General features: G+C 44.1%; 1 protein-coding gene across 4 annotated transcripts in view; it reads left to right on the top strand.

Moving 5' to 3' along the window:
• Nucleotides 1-25,446, top strand: part of slc8a1b (solute carrier family 8 member 1b) — a 72,831-nt gene extending 47,385 nt beyond the window's left edge. For all 4 annotated transcript variants that reach the window (XM_058399277.1, XM_058399279.1, XM_058399278.1 and 1 more), the window contains 4 exons: nt 17,802-17,947; nt 18,456-18,555; nt 19,536-19,811; nt 21,949-25,446. In XM_058399277.1, coding sequence (XP_058255260.1) covers nt 17,802-17,947; nt 18,456-18,555; nt 19,536-19,811; nt 21,949-22,325 — 899 coding nt within the window. In that variant the 3' untranslated portion in view covers nt 22,326-25,446. The remainder of the gene's footprint in view (nt 1-17,801; nt 17,948-18,455; nt 18,556-19,535; nt 19,812-21,948) is intronic.
• The last annotated feature ends 655 nt before the right edge of the window (nt 25,447-26,101 follow it).

The raw sequence follows: 26,101 nt of genomic DNA, 5'->3' as shown, positions 1-26,101 counted from the left end.
TACACACCTCACACACTGTTACACACCTCACACACCCTTACACACACTGTTACACACCTCACACACTCTTACACACAATGTTACACACCTCACACACTGTTACACACAATGTTACACACCTCACACACTCTTACACACAATGTTACACACCTCACACACTGTTACACACCTCACACACCCTTACACACCCTTACACACACTGTTACACACCTCACACACTGTTACACACACTGTTACACACCTCACACACTGTTACACACCTCACACACCCTTACACACACTGTTACACACCTCACACACTCTTACACACAATGTTACACACCTCACACACTCTTACACACAATGTTACACACCTCACACACTCTTACACACAATGTTACACACCTCACACACCCTTACACACACTGTTACACACCTCACACACTGTTACACACCTCACACACCCTTACACACCCTTACACACACTGTTACACACCTCACACACCCTTACACACACTGTTACACACCTCACACACTGTTACACACCTCACACACCCTTACACACACTGTTACACACCTCACACACTGTTACACACCTCACACACCCTTACACACACTGTTACACACCTCACACACTGTTACACACCTCACACACCCTTACACACACTGTTACACACCTCACACACTGTTACACACAATGTTACACACCTCACACACTGTTACACACACTGTTACACACCTCACACACTGTTACACACACCCTTACACACACTGTTACACACCTCACACACCCTTACACACACTGTTACACACCTCACACACTCTTACACACAGTGTTACACACCTCACACACTCTTACACACACTGTTACACACCTCACACACTCTTACACACACTGTTACACACCTCACACACTGTTACACACACTGTTACACACCTCACACACCCTTACACACAGTTACACACCTCACACACCCTTACACACACTGTTACACACCTCACACACCCTTACACACACTGTTACACACCTCACACACCCTTACACACACTGTTACACACCTCACACACTCTTACACACACTGTTACACACCTCACACACCCTTACACACACTGTTACACACCTCACACACCCTTACACACACTGTTACACACAATGTTACACACCTCACACACCTTTACACACACTGTTACACACCTCACACACTCTTACACACACTGTTACACACCTCACACACCTTTACACACACTGTTACACACCTCACACACCCTTACACACACTGTTACACACCTCACACACCCTTACACACACTGTTACACACCTCACACACTCTTACACACACTGTTACACACCTCACACACCCTTACACACACCCTTACACACACTGTTAGACACAATGTTACACACCTCACACACTGTTACACACCTCACACACTCTCACACACTGTTACACACCTCACACACCCTTACACACACTGTTACACACCTCACACTTTCTTACACACAATGTTACATACCTCACACACCCTTACACACACTGTTACACACCTCACACACCCTTACACACACTGTTACACACCTCACACACTGTTACACACCTCACACACTGTTACACACACTGTTACACACCTCACACACCCTTACACACACTGTTACACACCTCACACACTGTTACACACCTCACACACTGTTACACACACTGTTACACACCTCACACACCCTTACACACACTGTTACACACCTCACACGTTCTTATACACACTGTTACACACCTCACACACCCTTACACACACTGTTACACACAATGTTACACACCTCACACACCCTTACACACACTGTTACACACCTCACACGTTCTTATACACACTGTTACACACCTCACACACCCTTACACACACTGTTACACACCTCACACGTTCTTATACACACTGTTACACACCTCACACACTCTTACACACACTGTTACACACCTCACACACCCTTACACACACTGTTACACACACTGTTACACACCTCACACACCCTTACACACACTGTTACACACCTCACACACCCTTACACACACTGTTACACACCTCAGACACCCTTACACACACTGTTACACACCTCACACACCCTTACACATACTGTTACACACCTCACACACCCTTACACACACTGTTACACACCTCACACACCCTTACACACACTGTTACACACAATGTTACACACCTCACACACCCTTACACACACTGTTACACACCTCACACACCCTTACACACACTGTTACACACCTCACACACTGTTACACACACTGTTACACACCTCACACACCCTTACACACACTGTTACACACACTGTTACACACCTCACACACCCTTACACACACTGTTACACACCTCACACACCCTTACACACACTGTTACACACCTCAGACACCCTTACACACACTGTTACACACCTCACACACCCTTACACACACTGTTACACACCTCACACACCCTTACACACACTGTTACACACCTCACACACCCTTACACACACTGTTACACACAATGTTACACACCTCACACACCCTTACACACACTGTTACACACCTCACACACCCTTACACACACTGTTACACACCTCACACACTGTTACACACACTGTTACACACCTCACACACCCTTACACACACTGTTACACACCTCACACACTGTTACACACCTCACACACTGTTACACACACTGTTACACACCTCACACACCCTTACACACACTGTTACACACCTCACACACCCTTACACACACTGTTACACACCTCACACACCCTTACACACACTGTTACACACAATGTTACACACCTCACACACCCTTACACACACTGTTACACACCTCACACACCCTTATACACACTGTTACACACCTCACACACCCTTACACACACTGTTACACACCTCACACACCCTTACACACACTGTTACACACCTCACACACCCTTACACACACTGTTACACACCTCACACACCCTTACACACACTGTTACACACAATGTTACACACCTCACACACCCTTACACACACTGTTACACACCTCACACACCCTTATACACACTGTTACACACCTCACACACCCTTACACACACTGTTACACACCTCACCCGTTCTTATACACACTGTTACACACCTCACACACCCTTACACACACTGTTACACACCTCACACACTCTTACACACACTGTTACACACCTCACACACCCTTACACACACTGTTACACACACTGTTACACACCTCACACACCCTTACACACACTGTTACACACCTCACACATTCTTATACACACTGTTACACACCTCACACACCCTTACACACACTCTTACACACAATGTTACACACCTCACACATCCTTACACACACTCTTACACACAATGTTACACACCTCACACACCCTTACACACACTCTTACACACAATGTTACACACCTCACACATCCTTACACACACTCTTACACACAATGTTACACACCTCACACACCCTTACACATACTGTTACACACCTCACACACCCTCACACACACTGTTACACACCTCACACACCCTTACACACACTGTTACACACCTCACACACCCTTACACACCTCACACACCCTTACACACACTGTTACACACACTGTTACACACCTCACACACCCTTACACACACTGTTACACACCTCACACGTTCTTACACACACTGTTACACACCTCACACACTGTTACACACACTGTTACACACCTCACACACCCTTACACACACTGTTACACACCTCACACACTGTTACACACACTGTTACACACCTCACACACCCTTACACACACTGTTACACACCTCACACACTGTTACACACACTGTTACACACACTGTTACACACAATGTTACACACCTCACACACCCTTACACACACTGTTACACACACTGTTACACACAATGTTACACACCTCACACACCCTTACACACACTGTTACACACCTCACACACCCTTACACACACTGTTACACACACTGTTACACACAATGTTACACACCTCACACACCCTTACACACAATGTTACACACCTCACACACTGTTACACACAATGTTACACACCTCACACACCCTTACACACACTGTTACACACCTCACACACCCTTACACACACTGTTACACACACTGTTACACACAATGTTACACACCTCACACACCCTTACACACAATGTTACACACCTCACACACTGTTACACACAATGTTACACACCTCACACACCCTTACACACAATGTTACACACCTCACACACTGTTACACACAATGTTACACACCTCACACACCCTTACACACAATGTTACACACCTCACACACCCTTACACACAATGTTACACACCTCACACACTGTTACACACAATGTTACACACCTCACACACCCTTACACACACTGTTACACACCTCACACACCCTTACACACACTGTTACACACACTGTTACACACAATGTTACACACCTCACACACCCTTACACACAATGTTACACACCTCACACACTGTTACACACCTCACACACCCTTACACACACTGTTACACACCTCACACACTGTTACACACCTCACACACCCTTACACACAATGTTACACACCTCACACACTGTTACACACCTCACACACCCTTACACACACTGTTACACACCTCACACACTGTTACACACAATATTACACACCTCACACACTGTTACACACACTGTTACACACCTCACACACTGTTACACACACCCTTACACACACTGTTACACACCTCACACACCCTTACACACACTGTTACACACCTCACACACTCTTACACACAGTGTTACACACCTCACACACTCTTACACACACTGTTACACACCTCACACACTCTTACACACACTGTTACACACCTCACACACTGTTACACACACTGTTACACACCTCACACACCCTTACACACAGTTACACACCTCACACACCCTTACACACACTGTTACACACCTCACACACCCTTACACACACTGTTACACACCTCACACACCCTTACACACACTGTTACACACCTCACACACTCTTACACACACTGTTACACACCTCACACACCCTTACACACACTGTTACACACCTCACACACCCTTACACACACTGTTACACACAATGTTACACACCTCACACACCTTTACACACACTGTTACACACCTCACACACTCTTACACACACTGTTACACACCTCACACACCTTTACACACACTGTTACACACCTCACACACCCTTACACACACTGTTACACACCTCACACACCCTTACACACACTGTTACACACCTCACACACTCTTACACACACTGTTACACACCTCACACACCCTTACACACACCCTTACACACACTGTTAGACACAATGTTACACACCTCACACACTGTTACACACCTCACACACTCTCACACACTGTTACACACCTCACACACCCTTACACACACTGTTACACACCTCACACTTTCTTACACACAATGTTACATACCTCACACACCCTTACACACACTGTTACACACCTCACACACCCTTACACACACTGTTACACACCTCACACACTGTTACACACCTCACACACTGTTACACACACTGTTACACACCTCACACACCCTTACACACACTGTTACACACCTCACACACTGTTACACACCTCACACACTGTTACACACACTGTTACACACCTCACACACCCTTACACACACTGTTACACACCTCACACGTTCTTATACACACTGTTACACACCTCACACACCCTTACACACACTGTTACACACAATGTTACACACCTCACACACCCTTACACACACTGTTACACACCTCACACGTTCTTATACACACTGTTACACACCTCACACACCCTTACACACACTGTTACACACCTCACACGTTCTTATACACACTGTTACACACCTCACACACTCTTACACACACTGTTACACACCTCACACACCCTTACACACACTGTTACACACACTGTTACACACCTCACACACCCTTACACACACTGTTACACACCTCACACACCCTTACACACACTGTTACACACCTCAGACACCCTTACACACACTGTTACACACCTCACACACCCTTACACATACTGTTACACACCTCACACACCCTTACACACACTGTTACACACCTCACACACCCTTACACACACTGTTACACACAATGTTACACACCTCACACACCCTTACACACACTGTTACACACCTCACACACCCTTACACACACTGTTACACACCTCACACACTGTTACACACACTGTTACACACCTCACACACCCTTACACACACTGTTACACACACTGTTACACACCTCACACACCCTTACACACACTGTTACACACCTCACACACCCTTACACACACTGTTACACACCTCAGACACCCTTACACACACTGTTACACACCTCACACACCCTTACACACACTGTTACACACCTCACACACCCTTACACACACTGTTACACACCTCACACACCCTTACACACACTGTTACACACAATGTTACACACCTCACACACCCTTACACACACTGTTACACACCTCACACACCCTTACACACACTGTTACACACCTCACACACTGTTACACACACTGTTACACACCTCACACACCCTTACACACAATGTTACACACCTCACACACTGTTACACACCTCACACACCCTTACACACACTGTTACACACCTCACACACCCTTACACACACTGTTACACACCTCACACACCCTTACACACACTGTTACACACCTCACACACCCTTACACACACTGTTACACACAATGTTACACACCTCACACACCCTTACACACACTGTTACACACCTCACACACCCTTATACACACTGTTACACACCTCACACACCCTTACACACACTGTTACACACCTCACACACCCTTACACACACTGTTACACACCTCACACACCCTTACACACACTGTTACACACCTCACACACCCTTACACACACTGTTACACACAATGTTACACACCTCACACACCCTTACACACACTGTTACACACCTCACACACCCTTATACACACTGTTACACACCTCACACACCCTTACACACACTGTTACACACCTCACCCGTTCTTATACACACTGTTACACACCTCACACACCCTTACACACACTGTTACACACCTCACACACTCTTACACACACTGTTACACACCTCACACACCCTTACACACACTGTTACACACACTGTTACACACCTCACACACCCTTACACACACTGTTACACACCTCACACATTCTTATACACACTGTTACACACCTCACACACCCTTACACACACTCTTACACACAATGTTACACACCTCACACATCCTTACACACACTCTTACACACAATGTTACACACCTCACACACCCTTACACACACTCTTACACACAATGTTACACACCTCACACATCCTTACACACACTCTTACACACAATGTTACACACCTCACACACCCTTACACATACTGTTACACACCTCACACACCCTCACACACACTGTTACACACCTCACACACCCTTACACACACTGTTACACACCTCACACACCCTTACACACCTCACACACCCTTACACACACTGTTACACACACTGTTACACACCTCACACACCCTTACACACACTGTTACACACCTCACACGTTCTTACACACACTGTTACACACCTCACACACTGTTACACACACTGTTACACACCTCACACACCCTTACACACACTGTTACACACCTCACACACTGTTACACACACTGTTACACACCTCACACACCCTTACACACACTGTTACACACCTCACACACTGTTACACACACTGTTACACACACTGTTACACACAATGTTACACACCTCACACACCCTTACACACACTGTTACACACACTGTTACACACAATGTTACACACCTCACACACCCTTACACACACTGTTACACACCTCACACACCCTTACACACACTGTTACACACACTGTTACACACAATGTTACACACCTCACACACCCTTACACACAATGTTACACACCTCACACACTGTTACACACAATGTTACACACCTCACACACCCTTACACACACTGTTACACACCTCACACACCCTTACACACACTGTTACACACACTGTTACACACAATGTTACACACCTCACACACCCTTACACACAATGTTACACACCTCACACACTGTTACACACAATGTTACACACCTCACACACCCTTACACACAATGTTACACACCTCACACACTGTTACACACAATGTTACACACCTCACACACCCTTACACACAATGTTACACACCTCACACACCCTTACACACAATGTTACACACCTCACACACTGTTACACACAATGTTACACACCTCACACACCCTTACACACACTGTTACACACCTCACACACCCTTACACACACCCTTACACACACCCTTACACACAATGTTACACACACTGTTACACACAATGTTACACACACTGTTACACACCTCACACACCCTTACACACACTGTTACACACCTCACACACCCTTATACACACTGTTACACACCTCACACGTTCTTATTCACACTGTTACACACCTCACACACTCTTACACACACTGTTACACACCTCACACACTCTCACACACCCTTACACACACTGTTACACACACTGTTACACACACTGTTACACACCTCACACACTGTTACACACACTGTTACACACCTCACACACTGTTACACACACTGTTACACACCTCACACACTCTTACACACACTGTTACACACCTCACACACCCTTACACACACTGTTACACACCTCACACACTGTTACACACCTCACACACTGTTACACACACTGTTACACACCTCACACACCCTTACACACACTGTTACACACCCTTACACACACTGTTACACACCTCACACACTGTTACACACCTCACACACTGTTACACACACTGTTACACACCTCACACACCCTTACACACACTGTTACACACCTCACACACTGTTACACACCTCACACACCCTTACACACACTGTTACACACCTCACACACTGTTACACACCTCACACACCCTTACACACCCTTACACACACTGTTACACACCTCACACACTGTTACACACACTGTTACACACCTCACACACTGTTACACACCTCACACACCCTTACACACACTGTTACACACCTCACACACTCTTACACACAATGTTACACACCTCACACACTGTTACACACAATGTTACACACCTCACACACTCTTACACACAATGTTACACACCTCACACACTGTTACACACCTCACACACCCTTACACACCCTTACACACACTGTTACACACCTCACACACTGTTACACACACTGTTACACACCTCACACACTGTTACACACCTCACACACCCTTACACACACTGTTACACACCTCACACACTCTTACACACAATGTTACACACCTCACACACTCTTACACACAATGTTACACACCTCACACACTCTTACACACAATGTTACACACCTCACACACCCTTACACACACTGTTACACACCTCACACACTGTTACACACCTCACACACCCTTACACACCCTTACACACACTGTTACACACCTCACACACCCTTACACACACTGTTACACACCTCACACACTGTTACACACCTCACACACCCTTAAACACACTGTTACACACCTCACACACTGTTACACACCTCACACACCCTTACACACACTGTTACACACCTCACACACTCTTACACACAATGTTACACACCTCACACACTGTTACACACACTGTTACACACCTCACACACTGTTACACACACCCTTACACACACTGTTACACACCTCACACACCCTTACACACACTGTTACACACCTCACACACTCTTACACACAGTGTTACACACCTCACACACTCTTACACACACTGTTACACACCTCACACACTCTTACACACACTGTTACACACCTCACACACTGTTACACACACTGTTACACACCTCACACACCCTTACACACAGTTACACACCTCACACACCCTTACACACACTGTTACACACCTCACACACCCTTACACACACTGTTACACACCTCACACACCCTTACACACACTGTTACACACCTCACACACTCTTACACACACTGTTACACACCTCACACACCCTTACACACACTGTTACACACCTCACACACCCTTACACACACTGTTACACACAATGTTACACACCTCACACACCTTTACACACACTGTTACACACCTCACACACTCTTACACACACTGTTACACACCTCACACACCTTTACACACACTGTTACACACCTCACACACCCTTACACACACTGTTACACACCTCACACACCCTTACACACACTGTTACACACCTCACACACTCTTACACACACTGTTACACACCTCACACACCCTTACACACACCCTTACACACACTGTTAGACACAATGTTACACACCTCACACACTGTTACACACCTCACACACTCTCACACACTGTTACACACCTCACACACCCTTACACACACTGTTACACACCTCACACTTTCTTACACACAATGTTACATACCTCACACACCCTTACACACACTGTTACACACCTCACACACCCTTACACACACTGTTACACACCTCACACACTGTTACACACCTCACACACTGTTACACACACTGTTACACACCTCACACACCCTTACACACACTGTTACACACCTCACACACTGTTACACACCTCACACACTGTTACACACACTGTTACACACCTCACACACCCTTACACACACTGTTACACACCTCACACGTTCTTATACACACTGTTACACACCTCACACACCCTTACACACACTGTTACACACAATGTTACACACCTCACACACCCTTACACACACTGTTACACACCTCACACGTTCTTATACACACTGTTACACACCTCACACGTTCTTATACACACTGTTACACACCTCACACACCCTTACACACACTGTTACACACCTCACACGTTCTTATACACACTGTTACACACCTCACACACTCTTACACACACTGTTACACACCTCACACACCCTTACACACACTGTTACACACACTGTTACACACCTCACACACCCTTACACACACTGTTACACACCTCACACACCCTTACACACACTGTTACACACCTCAGACACCCTTACACACACTGTTACACACCTCACACACCCTTACACACACTGTTACACACCTCACACACCCTTACACACACTGTTACACACCTCACACACCCTTACACACACTGTTACACACAATGTTACACACCTCACACACCCTTACACACACTGTTACACACCTCACACACCCTTACACACACTGTTACACACCTCACACACTGTTACACACACTGTTACACACCTCACACACCCTTACACACACTGTTACACACCTCACACACTGTTACACACACTGTTACACACCTCACACACCCTTACACACACTGTTACACACACTGTTACACACCTCACACACCCTTACACACACTGTTACACACCTCACACACCCTTACACACACTATTACACACCTCAGACACCCTTACACACACTGTTACACACCTCACACACCCTTACACACACTGTTACACACCTCACACACCCTTACACACACTGTTACACACCTCACACACCCTTACACACACTGTTACACACAATGTTACACACCTCACACACCCTTACACACACTGTTACACACCTCACACACCCTTACACACACTGTTACACACCTCACACACTGTTACACACACTGTTACACACCTCACACACCCTTACACACAATGTTACACACCTCACACACTGTTACACACCTCACACACCCTTACACACACTGTTACACACCTCACACACCCTTACACACACTGTTACACACCTCACACACCCTTACACACACTGTTACACACCTCACACACCCTTACACACACTGTTACACACACTGTTACACACAATGTTACACACCTCACACACCCTTACACACACTGTTACACACCTCACACACCCTTATACACACTGTTACACACCTCACACACCCTTACACACACTGTTACACACCTCACACACCCTTACACACACTGTTACACACCTCACACACCCTTACACACACTGTTACACACCTCACACACCCTTACACACACTGTTACACACACTGTTACACACAATGTTACACACCTCACACACCCTTACACACACTGTTACACACCTCACACACCCTTATACACACTGTTACACACCTCACACACCCTTACACACACTGTTACACACCTCACACGTTCTTCTTCACACTGTTACACACTTCACACACCCTTACACACACTGTTACACACCTCACCCGTTCTTATACACACTGTTACACACCTCACACACCCTTACACACACTGTTACACACCTCACACACTCTTACACACACTGTTACACACCTCACACACCCTTACACACACTGTTACACACACTGTTACACACCTCACACACCCTTACACACACTGTTACACACCTCACACATTCTTATACACACTGTTACACACCTCACACACCCTTACACACACTCTTACACACAATGTTACACACCTCACACACTGTTACACACAATGTTACACACCTCACACACCCTTACACACAATGTTACACACCTCACACACTGTTACACACAATGTTACACACCTCACACACCCTTACACACACTCTTACACACAATGTTACACACCTCACACACCCTTACACACAATGTTACACACCTCACACACTGTTACACACAATGTTACACACCTCACACATCCTTTCACACACCCTTACACACACTGTTACACACCTCACACACTGTTACACACACTGTTACACACCTCACACACCCTTACACACACTGTTACACACCTCACACACCCTTACACACAATGTTACACACCTCACACACCCTTACACACCTCACACACCCTTACACACACTGTTACACACCTCACACACTCTTACACACACTGTTACACACCTCACACACTGTTACACACCTCACACGTTCTTATACACACTGTTACACACCTCACACACTGTTACACACACTGTTACACACCTCACACACTATTACACACACAGTTACACACCTCACACACTGTTACACACACTGTTACACACCTCACACACCCTTACACACACTGTTACACACCTCACACACTCTTACACACAATGTTACACACCTCACACACTGTTACACACACTGTTACACACCTCACACACCCTTACACACAATGTTACACACCTCACACACTGTTACACACAATGTTACACACCTCACACACCCTTACACACACTGTTACACACCTCACACACCCTTACACACACTGTTACACACCTCACACGTTTTTATACACACTGTTACACACCTCACACACCCTTACACACACTGTTACACACCTCACACACCCTTACACACACTGTTACACACCTCACACACCCTTACACACACTGTTACACACCTCACACACCCTTACACACACTGTTACACACCTCACACACCCTTACACACACTGTTACACACCTCACACACTGTTACACACAATGTTACACACCTCACACACCCTTACACACAATGTTACACACCTCACACACTGTTACACACAATGTTACACACCTCACACACCCTTACACACAATGTTACACACCTCACACACCCTTACACACAATGTTACACACCTCACACACTGTTACACACAATGTTACACACCTCACACACCCTTACACACACTGTTACACACCTCACACACCCTTACACACACCCTTTCACACAATGTTACACACACTGTTACACACAATGTTACACACCTCACACACCCTTACACACACTGTTACACACCTCACACACCCTTATACACACTGTTACACACCTCACACACCCTTACACACACTGTTACACACCTCACACACCCTTACACACACTGTTACACACCTCACACACCCTTACACACACCCTTACACACAATGTTACACACCCCACACACTGTTACACACCTCACACACCCTTACACACAATGTTACACACCTCACACACTGTTACACACACTGTTACACACCTCACACACCCTTACACACACTGTTACACACCTCACACACTGTTACACACACTGTTACACACCTCACACACCCTTACACACAATGTTACACACCTCACACACCCTTACACACAATGTTACACACCTCACACACCCTTACACACAATGTTACACACCTCACACACCCTTACACACAATGTTACACACCTCACACACTGTTACACACAATGTTACACACCTCACACACCCTTACACACACTGTTACACACCTCACACACCCTTACACACACTGTTACACACCTCACACACCCTTACACACACTGTTACACACCTCACACACCCTTACACACACTGTTACACACCTCACACACCCTTACACACACTGTTACACACCTCACACACCCTTACACACACTGTTACACACCTCACACACTCTTACACACACTGTTACACACCTCACACACCCTTACACACACTGTTACACACCTCACACACTGTTACACACACTGTTACACACCTCACACACCCTTACACACACTGTTACACACCTCACACACTGTTACACACACTGTTACACACCTCACACACCCTTACACACACTGTTACACACCTCACACACCCTTACACACACTGTTACACACCTCACACACTGTTACACACACTGTTACACACCTCACACACCCTTACACACACTGTTACACACACTGTTACACACACTGTTACACACCTCACACACCCTTACACACACTGTTACACACCTCACACACCCTTACACACACCCTTACACACACCCTTACACACACTGTTACACACAATGTTACACACCTCACACACCCTTACACACACTGTTACACACCTCACACACTCTTACACACACTGTTACACACCTCACACACCCTTACACACACTGTTACACACCTCACACGTTCTTATTCACACTGTTACACACTTCACACACCCTTACACACACTGTTACACACCTCACACACCCTTACACACAATGTTACACACCTCACACACTGTTACACACACTGTTACACACCTCACACACCCTTACACACAATGTTACACACCTCACACACTGTTACACACACTGTTACACACCTCACACACCCTTACACACACTGTTACACACCTCACACACCCTTACACACACTGTTACACACCTCACACACCCTTACACACACTGTTACACACCTCACACACCCTTACACACACTATTACACACCTCACACACTGTTACACACACTGTTACACACCTCACACACCCTTACACACCTCACACACCCTTACACACACTGTTACACACCTCACACACTGTTACACACACTGTTACACACCTCACACACCCTTACACACCTCACACACCCTTACACACACTGTTACACACCTCACACACCCTTACACACCTCACACACCCTTACACACACTGTTACACACACTGTTACACACCTCACACACCCTTACACACCTCACACACCCTTACACACACTGTTACACACACTGTTACACACCTCACACACCCTTACACACACTGTTACACACCTCACACACCCTTACACACCTCACACACCCTTACACACACTGTTACACACACTGTTACACACCTCACACACCCTTACACACACTGTTACACACCTCACACACCCTTACACACACTGTTACACACACTGTTACACACCTCACACACCCTTACACACACCCTTACACACACTATTACACACCTCACACACTGTTACACACACTGTTACACACCTCACACACCCTTACACACCTCACACACCCTTACACACACTGTTACACACCTCACACACCCTTACACACCTCACACACCTCACACACCCTTACACACACTGTTACACACACTGTTACACACCTCACACACCCTTACACACACTGTTACACACCTCACACACCCTTACACACCTCACACACCCTTACACACACTGTTACACACACTGTTACACACCTCACACACCCTTACACACACTGTTACACACCTCACACACCCTTACACACACTGGTACACACACTGTTACACACCTCACACACCCTTACACACACTGTTACACACACTGTTACACACCTCACACACCCTTACACACACTGTTACACACACTGTTACACACCTCACACACCCTTACACACACCCTTACACACACTGTTACACACCTCACACAACTCCAGTAGCAGAGCAGTGCATTGTGGGATATATTTACAGCATTTACAGTATCTCACAGAAGTGAGTACACCCCTGACATTTTTGTAAATATTTTATTATATCTTTTCATGTGACAACACTGAAGAAATGCCCCTCTGCTCCAATGTACAGTAGTGAGTGTCCAGCCTGTATAACAGTGTAAATTTACTGTCCCCTCAAAATAACTCCACACACAGACATTAATGTCTAAACCGTTGGCAACAAAAGTGAGTTTCTTCAGTGTTGTCACATGAAAAGATATAATAAAATATTTACAAAAATGTCAGGGTTGTACTCACTTTTGTGAGATACTGTATACGGCATAAGTAAAGCTGATCCCATTTTGTAAACCAAGAAAATACTTAATCACAATACTCTATATATTTACTCACCTCCACACTCACACACACACTTTGCTGCCTACATTGTATAATTACAGTGAGGTTTGTAATAGTAAGAGCTAATTAAATACACCAATTTAGCTTGGCTCAGTGGTTAAATGACTAACACACACACAGAGTCAGATAATTTACTTATTATTGATATATTGATATCAACAAAATTTGAAAGACATATGTAATGAAAGTGAAGGAGAGAGACAGAAAAAAGAGAAAAATGCAGAGAAAAGCAGGCAGGAAGCAGGTGGGAGGAATGAGTAATAAAGGTTAGAGTTCGTCTCCTCCTGCAAATCAACTCGTGCGTGTGTGTGTGTGTGCGTGTGTGTGTGTGTGTGTTTGTGTGTGTGTGTGTGTGTGTGCATGTGTGTGCGTGCATGTGTGTGTGTGTGCATGTGTGTGTGTTTGTGTGTGTGTGTGCGTGCATGTGTGTCTGTGTTTGTGTGTGTGTGTGTGTGTGTGCGTGCATGTGCATGTGTGTGTGTGTTTGTGTGTGTGTGTGTGTACATGTGTGTGTGTGTATGTATGTGTGCATGTTTCAGATTCATTCCCCCGCTCTAATGTACCTGTGCTAATGGAATGACTTCCACAACCCACACTAACCCTCATCACATTTCCATCCTCCATCCTTGTGTGTGTGTGTGTGTGTGTGTGTGTGTATGTGTGTGTGTGTGTGTACACACACTCAAGTCCAAACTTCAGTGAACACTGCCATGAAACATATTCAGCACCACAATGATTTTTGTAATCCAGTAAACAGGAGATTTCTCACACAGCTAAATGAATCTTTTTATGTAATCATGTGTTTATGAATCATCTTGGATGAACATCTATAAAATAACAATATATAATAAATAACACATGGATGTGATCCAATTTTTAAATAATATATATTTTGATTAATTTAAAAGAATTTAGATAGATAGATAGATAGATAGATAGATAGATAGATAGATAGATAGATAGATAGATAGATGTGGGTTATTGTAGGTTGTTTTGATAGGAACTGAAATGATTCTAGAATGAAGTGAATCGTGAGTCAGATGCATTAAAATGATTCATACACTGATTTGCTTCAGTTTAAAAGAAAATAGTCCATCACAGATTCAGATTCATCACAACATTTAAAACATCTTAAAGCAAAAGCGCATGATGATCATGTGACTCTGAATAATTACAGAGGAAGTGAAGGATGCAGAACAGGAAGAGGTGGAACCTCTAACGGGAGAGGATGAAGAAGAGCGACGAATTGCGGAGATGGGGAAACCCACACTGGGTGAACACGTCAAACTGGAGGTCATCATTGAAGAGTCCTACGAGTTCAAGGTGAACACACACACACACACACACACACATCTAAGGGAATTTCATGGACACTGGAGTGGCATTCTCATTTCTCGCCCACACTTACTCCCAGCACACACACACTTATGACAGACGGACACTTGAAGCCCACACACGCTCTTATGTCTCTCTCTCTCTCTCTCTCTCACACACACACACACTTCATAGCGAGGCGGCTGAACAAGTGGGAATTCAGACAGACCGCAGACTCTTTGCTGATCCTGTTCTGTCCTGTCTCAAGTGTCTGAGAGTGAGAGAGAAGGGAAAAAAAATTAATCCATTTTCTCTGTGTGTGTGTGGTGTGTGTGTGTTTGTTGGGGGGGGGGAATAAACAGACTGACATTATTGCAAAACATGAAATGCAAAAAAAAGTTCTCCCACTTTGATTATTGATAATATATGCAGCCTCTATGTCTGTGTGTGTGTGTGTGTGTGTGTGCATGTTGTGAGCAGTAAACAGGAAGTGTGTTATCTCTTTCCCTGTCTGTAGAACACTGTTGATAAACTGATAAAGAAGACGAACTTGGCGCTGCTGGTCGGCACAAACAGCTGGAGGGATCAGTTCATTGAGGCCATCACAGTCAGCGCTGGTAAGTGTGTGTGTGTGTGTGTGTGTGTGTGTGTGTCAGACTGTTACACAGCGCTGACACTGGTGACTCCTTCCCTTTTATGCATTAATAAAACAGAATAAAACTGCTGTACATGTCCCTGTGAAGGAGCTGTTGCTATAGAAACTATAATGTATTAGAGCGAGTGCATTAATATAAACCTGCACTACAGTCAGAGCTGCTTCTTCACCCCGCCCACTTCACCCCGCCCACTTCACTCCACCCACTTCACTCTGCCTCCTGATGCTGTAAATTGCTATAACACACTGGAAACGAGTGGCTGCTGGCCTCTTTACTGCATTGTGCTTCTGCTAACATGAATAGTGTCTCTCTCTCTCTCTCTCTCTCTCTTGTCACACACACACACACACACACACTAAAAGCTTTAATGGTTTAAAGGCTTTAAATGTCAGACTGTTTGTTCCAGTTTATTTACCCAGAGTAGCATTGTGAAGCCCTATTTACACGTGTGTGTGTGTGTGTGTGTGTGTGTGTGTGTGTGTACTGTGAAATGTGTGAGTGTAAAGAATGAGCCATGGTTTGCTCACACAGCGTTACCATGGAGATCAAACTAACAGGCTTACACATGATACACAAACACAGACTTCTAATCACACAAACACTCACTGTGTGTGTGTGTGTGTGTGTGTGTGTGTGTCTGGCTGTTTTAAAGCTATTAAGCTCAGTCTGGAATTCATTTATTCATATTTATTCACATCCACCTCCAGGCAGAAACTTTACAGAGTTATAACTCTATAGAGATTGCAGATTAGTGGTGTGATGATACGTCAGTGTGACAATAAACCACCAGGATCAGAAATATGCAGGACATACAAGATACAAGTGTGTGTGTGTGTGTGTGTGTAGTGCTCACAAGAACAGTGCATAGATAAATCATTTGTGATATGCACTTACTGTAGTAATAATAGTAATAATAATAATGTCTCTTCGTCTGTCTACAGGTGAGGATGATGATGATGAAGAGTGCGGGGAGGAGAAGCTCCCATCCTGTTTCGATTATGTCATGCACTTCCTCACTGTGTTCTGGAAGGTTCTGTTCGCCTTCGTCCCGCCCACTGATTACTGGAACGGGTGGGCGTGTTTTGTTGTGTCGATCATCATGATTGGCGTCCTGACAGCATTTATCGGAGACCTGGCGTCTCACTTCGGCTGCACCGTGGGACTGAAGGACTCGGTCACCGCCGTGGTGTTCGTCGCTCTCGGCACGTCTGTACCAGGTCAGTGTGGAATGGGAGTGAGATGTGTGTGTGTGTGTTTGTATCTGTGTGTGTTTACAGCCAGACCTCACTCACACGCAAAAATGACACAAGAAACATGCACTTAAATTCAGAATTGTAGAAAGTGTAACTGAGACACACCCTGTTTTAGACAAACTCCGCCCCCTTGTGTGTCACTCTCACCCACCTTCTGAAAAGTCTGTAGTTATGTCTGAGCTCTGGACACTGATGTGTGTGATTTCAGTATTAAATTCTCTCAGTATGGAAGCGGTCCAACAGAAGAGAGGAATGCAGGATTTAGCAAGGAATCCAAGTGTGTGTGTGTGTGTGTGGGTGTGTGTGTGTGAGATGAATTGTTTAATTCGCCAACTGTGACCAACTGATTAGCTTCATCAGTCATGACACTGAGAGCAGAGAGAGCAAACATGCATTGACACACACACACACACACACACACAGACATGGGGAGTAATATATGGTTGCTGCAGTGTATGTGTTTATTAGTCCCAGCACGTAGTGCTGAGAGAGCAGGAAACAGCCGAGGGGTTTAGTCCAGACCCCGATTATTTTTCTCTTTTTCCTCTCTGTCTTTTCTTCTTTCCCGTCTTCATCCGGACACCGGATCTTGCTTTCTCCCATCTTTATCTTTTCCCCATTAAGATTACTAAAATCACCTGCATGTAGTCTCACACCTCTGAGGTTGCCAGATCTTTCTTGAGTACAGTGGTCAGATATGGTTCATGAACAGCGTCTAAGCCTTGTGTGTTTGTTTGTTTGCTGTAATATGCAGGTAGGTGATGTTGGTAGGTGATCTCTGTATTAAACCATCACCATACACTCATCTAAACTTAAAATGTGATTTAGACCTGCAGATTTAGACCATACTGAAGGCATCTTTTCCAGAGAGTTAGCTGCAGTGCCAAAGTGAAGACCCAGAGCAAGAACACCAAACATGATTTGGTTGCTTGTTTACATTTGTATTCCTTTTATTTTTGGATGAACTGGTATATTTATAAATCCTTCTAAAAACTTTATATCTTACTTTTATCTATATATATCTTTTGTGAATCCACACGGTTTGGATTCTGGACTATTCAATTCAAACGTTATTTTCTTTAACCCTAACACACAGTAACAATAGTGAGAAGGCGGTGTAGGTGTATAATTGTGAGATTTGGCACTTTCAGATCTGTAATTGTTTTGAAGTGGTTGGAAGTCTGAGATCTGTGAACGCTGACGGCTCTCCCGCAGGGGATCGTGGGACGCGGCGCTCGTTGCCACAACGCCCACATTACCGTTAACAGCGATAGCGGACCGTCTGGTCGAGACTCGGCCCAGGATCACCATGGTAATACCATGGAGACGGTGACGATAAATGAGAAATAAAGGAAGCAACAGATTGGAAATGCTGGTGTTGTGAATCAGAGATGGCAGCTTTTATTGCCTGCTGAATTCTGTGTGCTTGCAGTACTTCTGTCCTCTCTGTCCATAATATAACCATATTAGCATCCATCATACACTTCATTTATCTAGCTGTAACTATAGCGCACTTTATTTACCTCAGTGCAATTATAATGCACTTTATTTTGACTATACCACATGTTATTTACCTCATTGTAAGTACTGGTATAATACATTTTATTTTGATTACAATGCACTTTATTTTCCTCAGTGTAACTATAATATACTTTAATTACCTCATTGTACTACAGTACAAATTATTTTGACTATAACTTTTTTTTTTACCTCAGTGTGAGAAAAATATATTTTATTTACCTCAGTAAATAAAATAGAGTACAGGCTATATTCTACAGCGTAGAATTTATTTAAACTGTAGTAGGTTTTGTTTTCCTCAGTGTAACTATAATATGCTTTATCTACCTCATAGTAGCTATAGTACACATTATATTGACTATAACTTTATTTACATGCTTTATTTACATGTATTAACCCATGCTGATCTTTACTATCATGTGGTTTTAACATTTTAAGCAATCTTTTCTTTATTTTTATCCAGAGGATTCAACACTTTTTTAGAATGGATTATCATAATGGATGATATAAAACTGTGTGACAGCGATATTTGGCCACTAGAGGGCATAAATCACAATTTTTGTGTGCTTCTCTTTTTCTCCAGACACTTTTGCCAGTAAAGTGGCTGCGATCCAGGACCAGTATGCCGATGCGTCTATTGGGAACGTGACGGGCAGCAACGCAGTGAACGTGTTCCTGGGTATCGGTGTGGCATGGTCTATCGCCGCCATCTTCCACCAATCGAAAGGGCGAGAGTTTCGTGTGGAGCCGGGGAACCTGGCCTTCTCAGTGACGCTCTTCACCATCTTCGCCTTCATCTGCGTGGCTACACTCATGTACCGGCGCCGGCCCGACATCGGTGGAGAGCTTGGAGGCCCGAGGACTGCCAAAGCGCTCACTACCATGCTCTTTGTCAGCCTGTGGCTGCTCTACATCTTGTTCTCCTCACTCGAGGCTTACTGCCACATCAAGGGCTTCTAAACACACACACACACACACACACACACACACACACACACACATGCACGGAATCACACACATTTAACAACACACTGATGTCCATATGAAGATGCATATGCTCACACATTCTCTCTCACACACAAACACAAACACACACACACACAGGTCATGAGGAAGGATGGATTCTAACAAGAGGGAAGCTGCAGACAGAACATGGAGCTTTTTTCCCATTTTAGCTGAGAATAGATAGCTGACACGTAGAAAAATGATGAAGAGGAAGCCGAAAAGAGTACAGATACATGAACAAGGAGATTCTGCTAAAAAGTTTTTCTTCTTTTTTTGTTTGTTTCTTTTGTTTTTGTGATTAAAAATGATATAACAGAAAGTAAGGGATGACTGAAGGTGAAGGAGAAGGAAAAGAGCTATAATGTGCTGTAAGATGTTGAATTTTATTTATTTATTCTCTGCCATTTCACACTCAATGCCTCAGGCTGAAAGACTGAATCTGATTGGACACCGGTCAGCTGGTCAGGGCTCCCCGCTGACCGCGGTCAGAGGCTGTGACTGTGTGGAGAAAAATGTGTAATAATAATATGAAACACTTGACAACTTTGATGAGAAGCCAGTACTAAAACACTTTACGCTCTACATTAGCCCAGGTTCCAGGAAGTGCTGGATGGGATAGAATGGAATTCTGGGTAATGTAGTCCTGACATCTGTATCGTACGGAAAGTAAGTGCACTATTCCGCTCCTTTCGTGGTCTTTGTGGTCATTTTGACGCCATTTTCAGCAACAATAATCTCTCGAAACTCTAACTGTTTCTCACAGGATGGAATTTACACTCTAGCTTTAGCTTTTTAATTAGCACTTCAGTGGAATCTCGTACTTACTGGAACAAGATTTGACGTTGAAACTTCTACAGTATATCTGATAAAACTTACTAAAAAAGGTCCAATTAAGTGACCGCTAGCTCCCAGCAGGCTAACATACTAACACCTAGAGCACGTATTACGCTTAACGCACAGAGCTGGCAAAAAATCAGGGGGAATTTTATTCACCTAAACACTACGATAACTCGACAAACGCACCTTTATCTAATCACACCAGTCTGATTGTAACTTCGTGTGAATGTAAAAATCTTAAAAACATTAAAAGTTAATGAGCTACTAAAAATGTACACGTTTAAGGTATAACTTATAGCTTACACTATTAGTCAGAAACTGCTGTAAGGAATCAATTAACACTGCATTAAAGGATCGCTGAGAAAAAACAGAATACACCAGAACACATGATTTCTCTGGAAAACCGGTTAATATTCACTCTTCTGTTTGCATCAAGAGAAAAAGAGACGTGATTCAGAAATTCACAAACGATTCAGTCATTTTGAATCATAAGGTGAATGAATCATTATCAGTCTCCAGGCAGGATTTGTTCCTGAATGATTCGATCTTTCTGAATGAATCTCTGAGGTGAAGGAATTGGGATCGCTCTGTCGGGTGTTTGGGATTTATTTTTAAAGACTGAATCGGTATCTAGACACGTTTTGATACAGAGTCACTAAACTGAATCAGAATTGTTCAGTGTCACGCACTGAGTCATTCCTCTCGTCCAGTTGCTGCTGATGGGCTTCGTTATTGCAAACCACAGAACTGAGTCATGAAACCAAACCACTACATTTCCAGATGTTTCTTCGTAGATTTATGTTCTAACGTTATGTTTTTATGCCTCAATGTTTTGTAGAAGTCTGTGAAGTTTGTGAACCGTGTGTGTGTGTGTGTGTGTGTGTGTGTGTGTGTGTGTGTGTGTGTATGTGTGTGTGTATGTGTATGTGTGTGTGTGTGTCAAATCTTTTGGTCACAGCCAGATCCTCTGTGGTCGAGTGAATTGTTGTCAACGTTCCAGAGCGTTCTGTGAGGTTTCCTCACTCGCGTTGTCTCTGCACTTCTGTTTAAAGCTAGCTCGTCCGCCTCGGCTGTTAGCATCTCAGCTAGTGTCTGTTCTCTGTGTTCACTGTGTTTCTGCTCCTATTCAGTCCATCAGCAAACACACTGTCCACACTGTTGCGCTACGTATTCAAATCTTCCTTAAAGGTCATTTTTGTTGTTTTCAAGTCCAGTTGTTATTTTTGTTTTTTTTGTTTGGATTTGTTTGGCTTTTATTGAGTTTAAACAGGACATTTATCATTTAGACCGGCCTCCTTACATCAGCGTATCATCCTGCGTGATGTTATAGCCCGAGTTTACACTGATGACTGTTACACATATATACACACACACGTAAAACACACAGCTGCAGTTTTGTACATTTCATAAACAAGCTTAACCATGCTAAAGAAATGTACACACATTACAGTGCTAAAAACTCTCCCTCACACACACACACACACAGTGGAGTTTACGAGGGCGTGCGCTCCCTCCAGTCCTGCTGAGATTATTTAAGTAAGGCTAACACTTTAGCAGATTAGCATGGTTTTAGAAACAGCTGCTCGATTTAAACCTGTAGATTTAGCCTGAATACGACACTGAACTTAGCTAGCTTTTTTTTTTTTTTTAAAGTTAAAAAGGTAAAAGTTTCAGATTAGACTGACTAAAAATAAACACAGAGATTTTTTATCTATTTGTCCTTTTAGAGTCCAGAGTTTCACGCTAATCTAGAGTAGACATGCTAGCAGTTAAGACTTGATACATTTAGATTTGGGATAAATGCTAATTGTAGTTTAGCTGAAGATAAGAATTGTAAAAGGGAAAATTGTAAAATCGTTTATAAGAAACAATTCTAGTGATAGGACTGGGTTTTGTATTCGATGCTAATGTTTTTTACCGAAAGAAAAGAATTAAAGCGTAAAGTTTAAAATGGCCGCCGTGGAGGAATTTCCTACCAGAATTTATACAAAACATTCAACAAAACTCAAGCACCGAGCGCTGATCGGTAGCGACGGCTTCAGGACACGTAGCTTTAGCTTTATGCTGAAGGAAAAACCCAAAACTGGCTTTATATTTTCTTTTTTGTTTTATTTCTTCCTGTTTATTCATTTATTTTTTGATTACAAAAATCAAATTGGTTCCCTGATATTTCTATATGAAGATGAAGGAAATGGAGTGTGTTGCAATACAAAGAAAACACACACACACACACACACACTCAGTTACACACCAAACACAAACATTTTAAAAAAACGGACAAAGACACAGACCCTTGAAATTCCTGGAAAAACAATAGAAAGGAAGAGAGAAATAAAGAGAGCAGATGAAGATGGACGCGTGTGAATTACAGCCATACTCTGCCGCAACGGACTTCCTGTGGGCGTGGCCTCCTGCTGATCGCGGCGTGTCTATAATGTGTCTGCATCTCCGTGTGTATGTGTGACGTCTCGGTTGGTTGGATGCATCTACAGCGTGTCGTCTAACTCCGCCCCTGAAGGCCACACCCTCCGGTTTATAAATAGAAATTAATCAGGTGTTAGCTGCTAAGAGATAGCGCTAACTAACACTAACAGAACAGACAGGAAATGCTAATTAACGTCTTCACTCACATGTTAGCGCTTTATAAAACTGTTGGAGACGTGGTCTGATGTCACGCCGTGTTTCCCAGCGCTATAGGATATTAGCATGATTTGCTAAGCTAGCTGTAAGAGAGCTAGAGCCTTTAATGCTTAAATGTTGTAACTGAGCCGTAATTAATAAATCTCACATTTCAGTTCATACATGAAGGAAGCTAGCTGATGAGCTAGCTGTGTGTCTCAGTCCAATCTAAAGGAGAAAATCTTTTATTTGGAATCTTGTCTTTAAAGCGTGTT

This window comes from Hemibagrus wyckioides, linkage group LG09, assembly GCF_019097595.1.
Source record: "Hemibagrus wyckioides isolate EC202008001 linkage group LG09, SWU_Hwy_1.0, whole genome shotgun sequence".
NCBI lineage: Eukaryota > Metazoa > Chordata > Actinopteri > Siluriformes > Bagridae > Hemibagrus > Hemibagrus wyckioides.
This window is presented reverse-complemented; position numbering and strand designations above follow the sequence as displayed.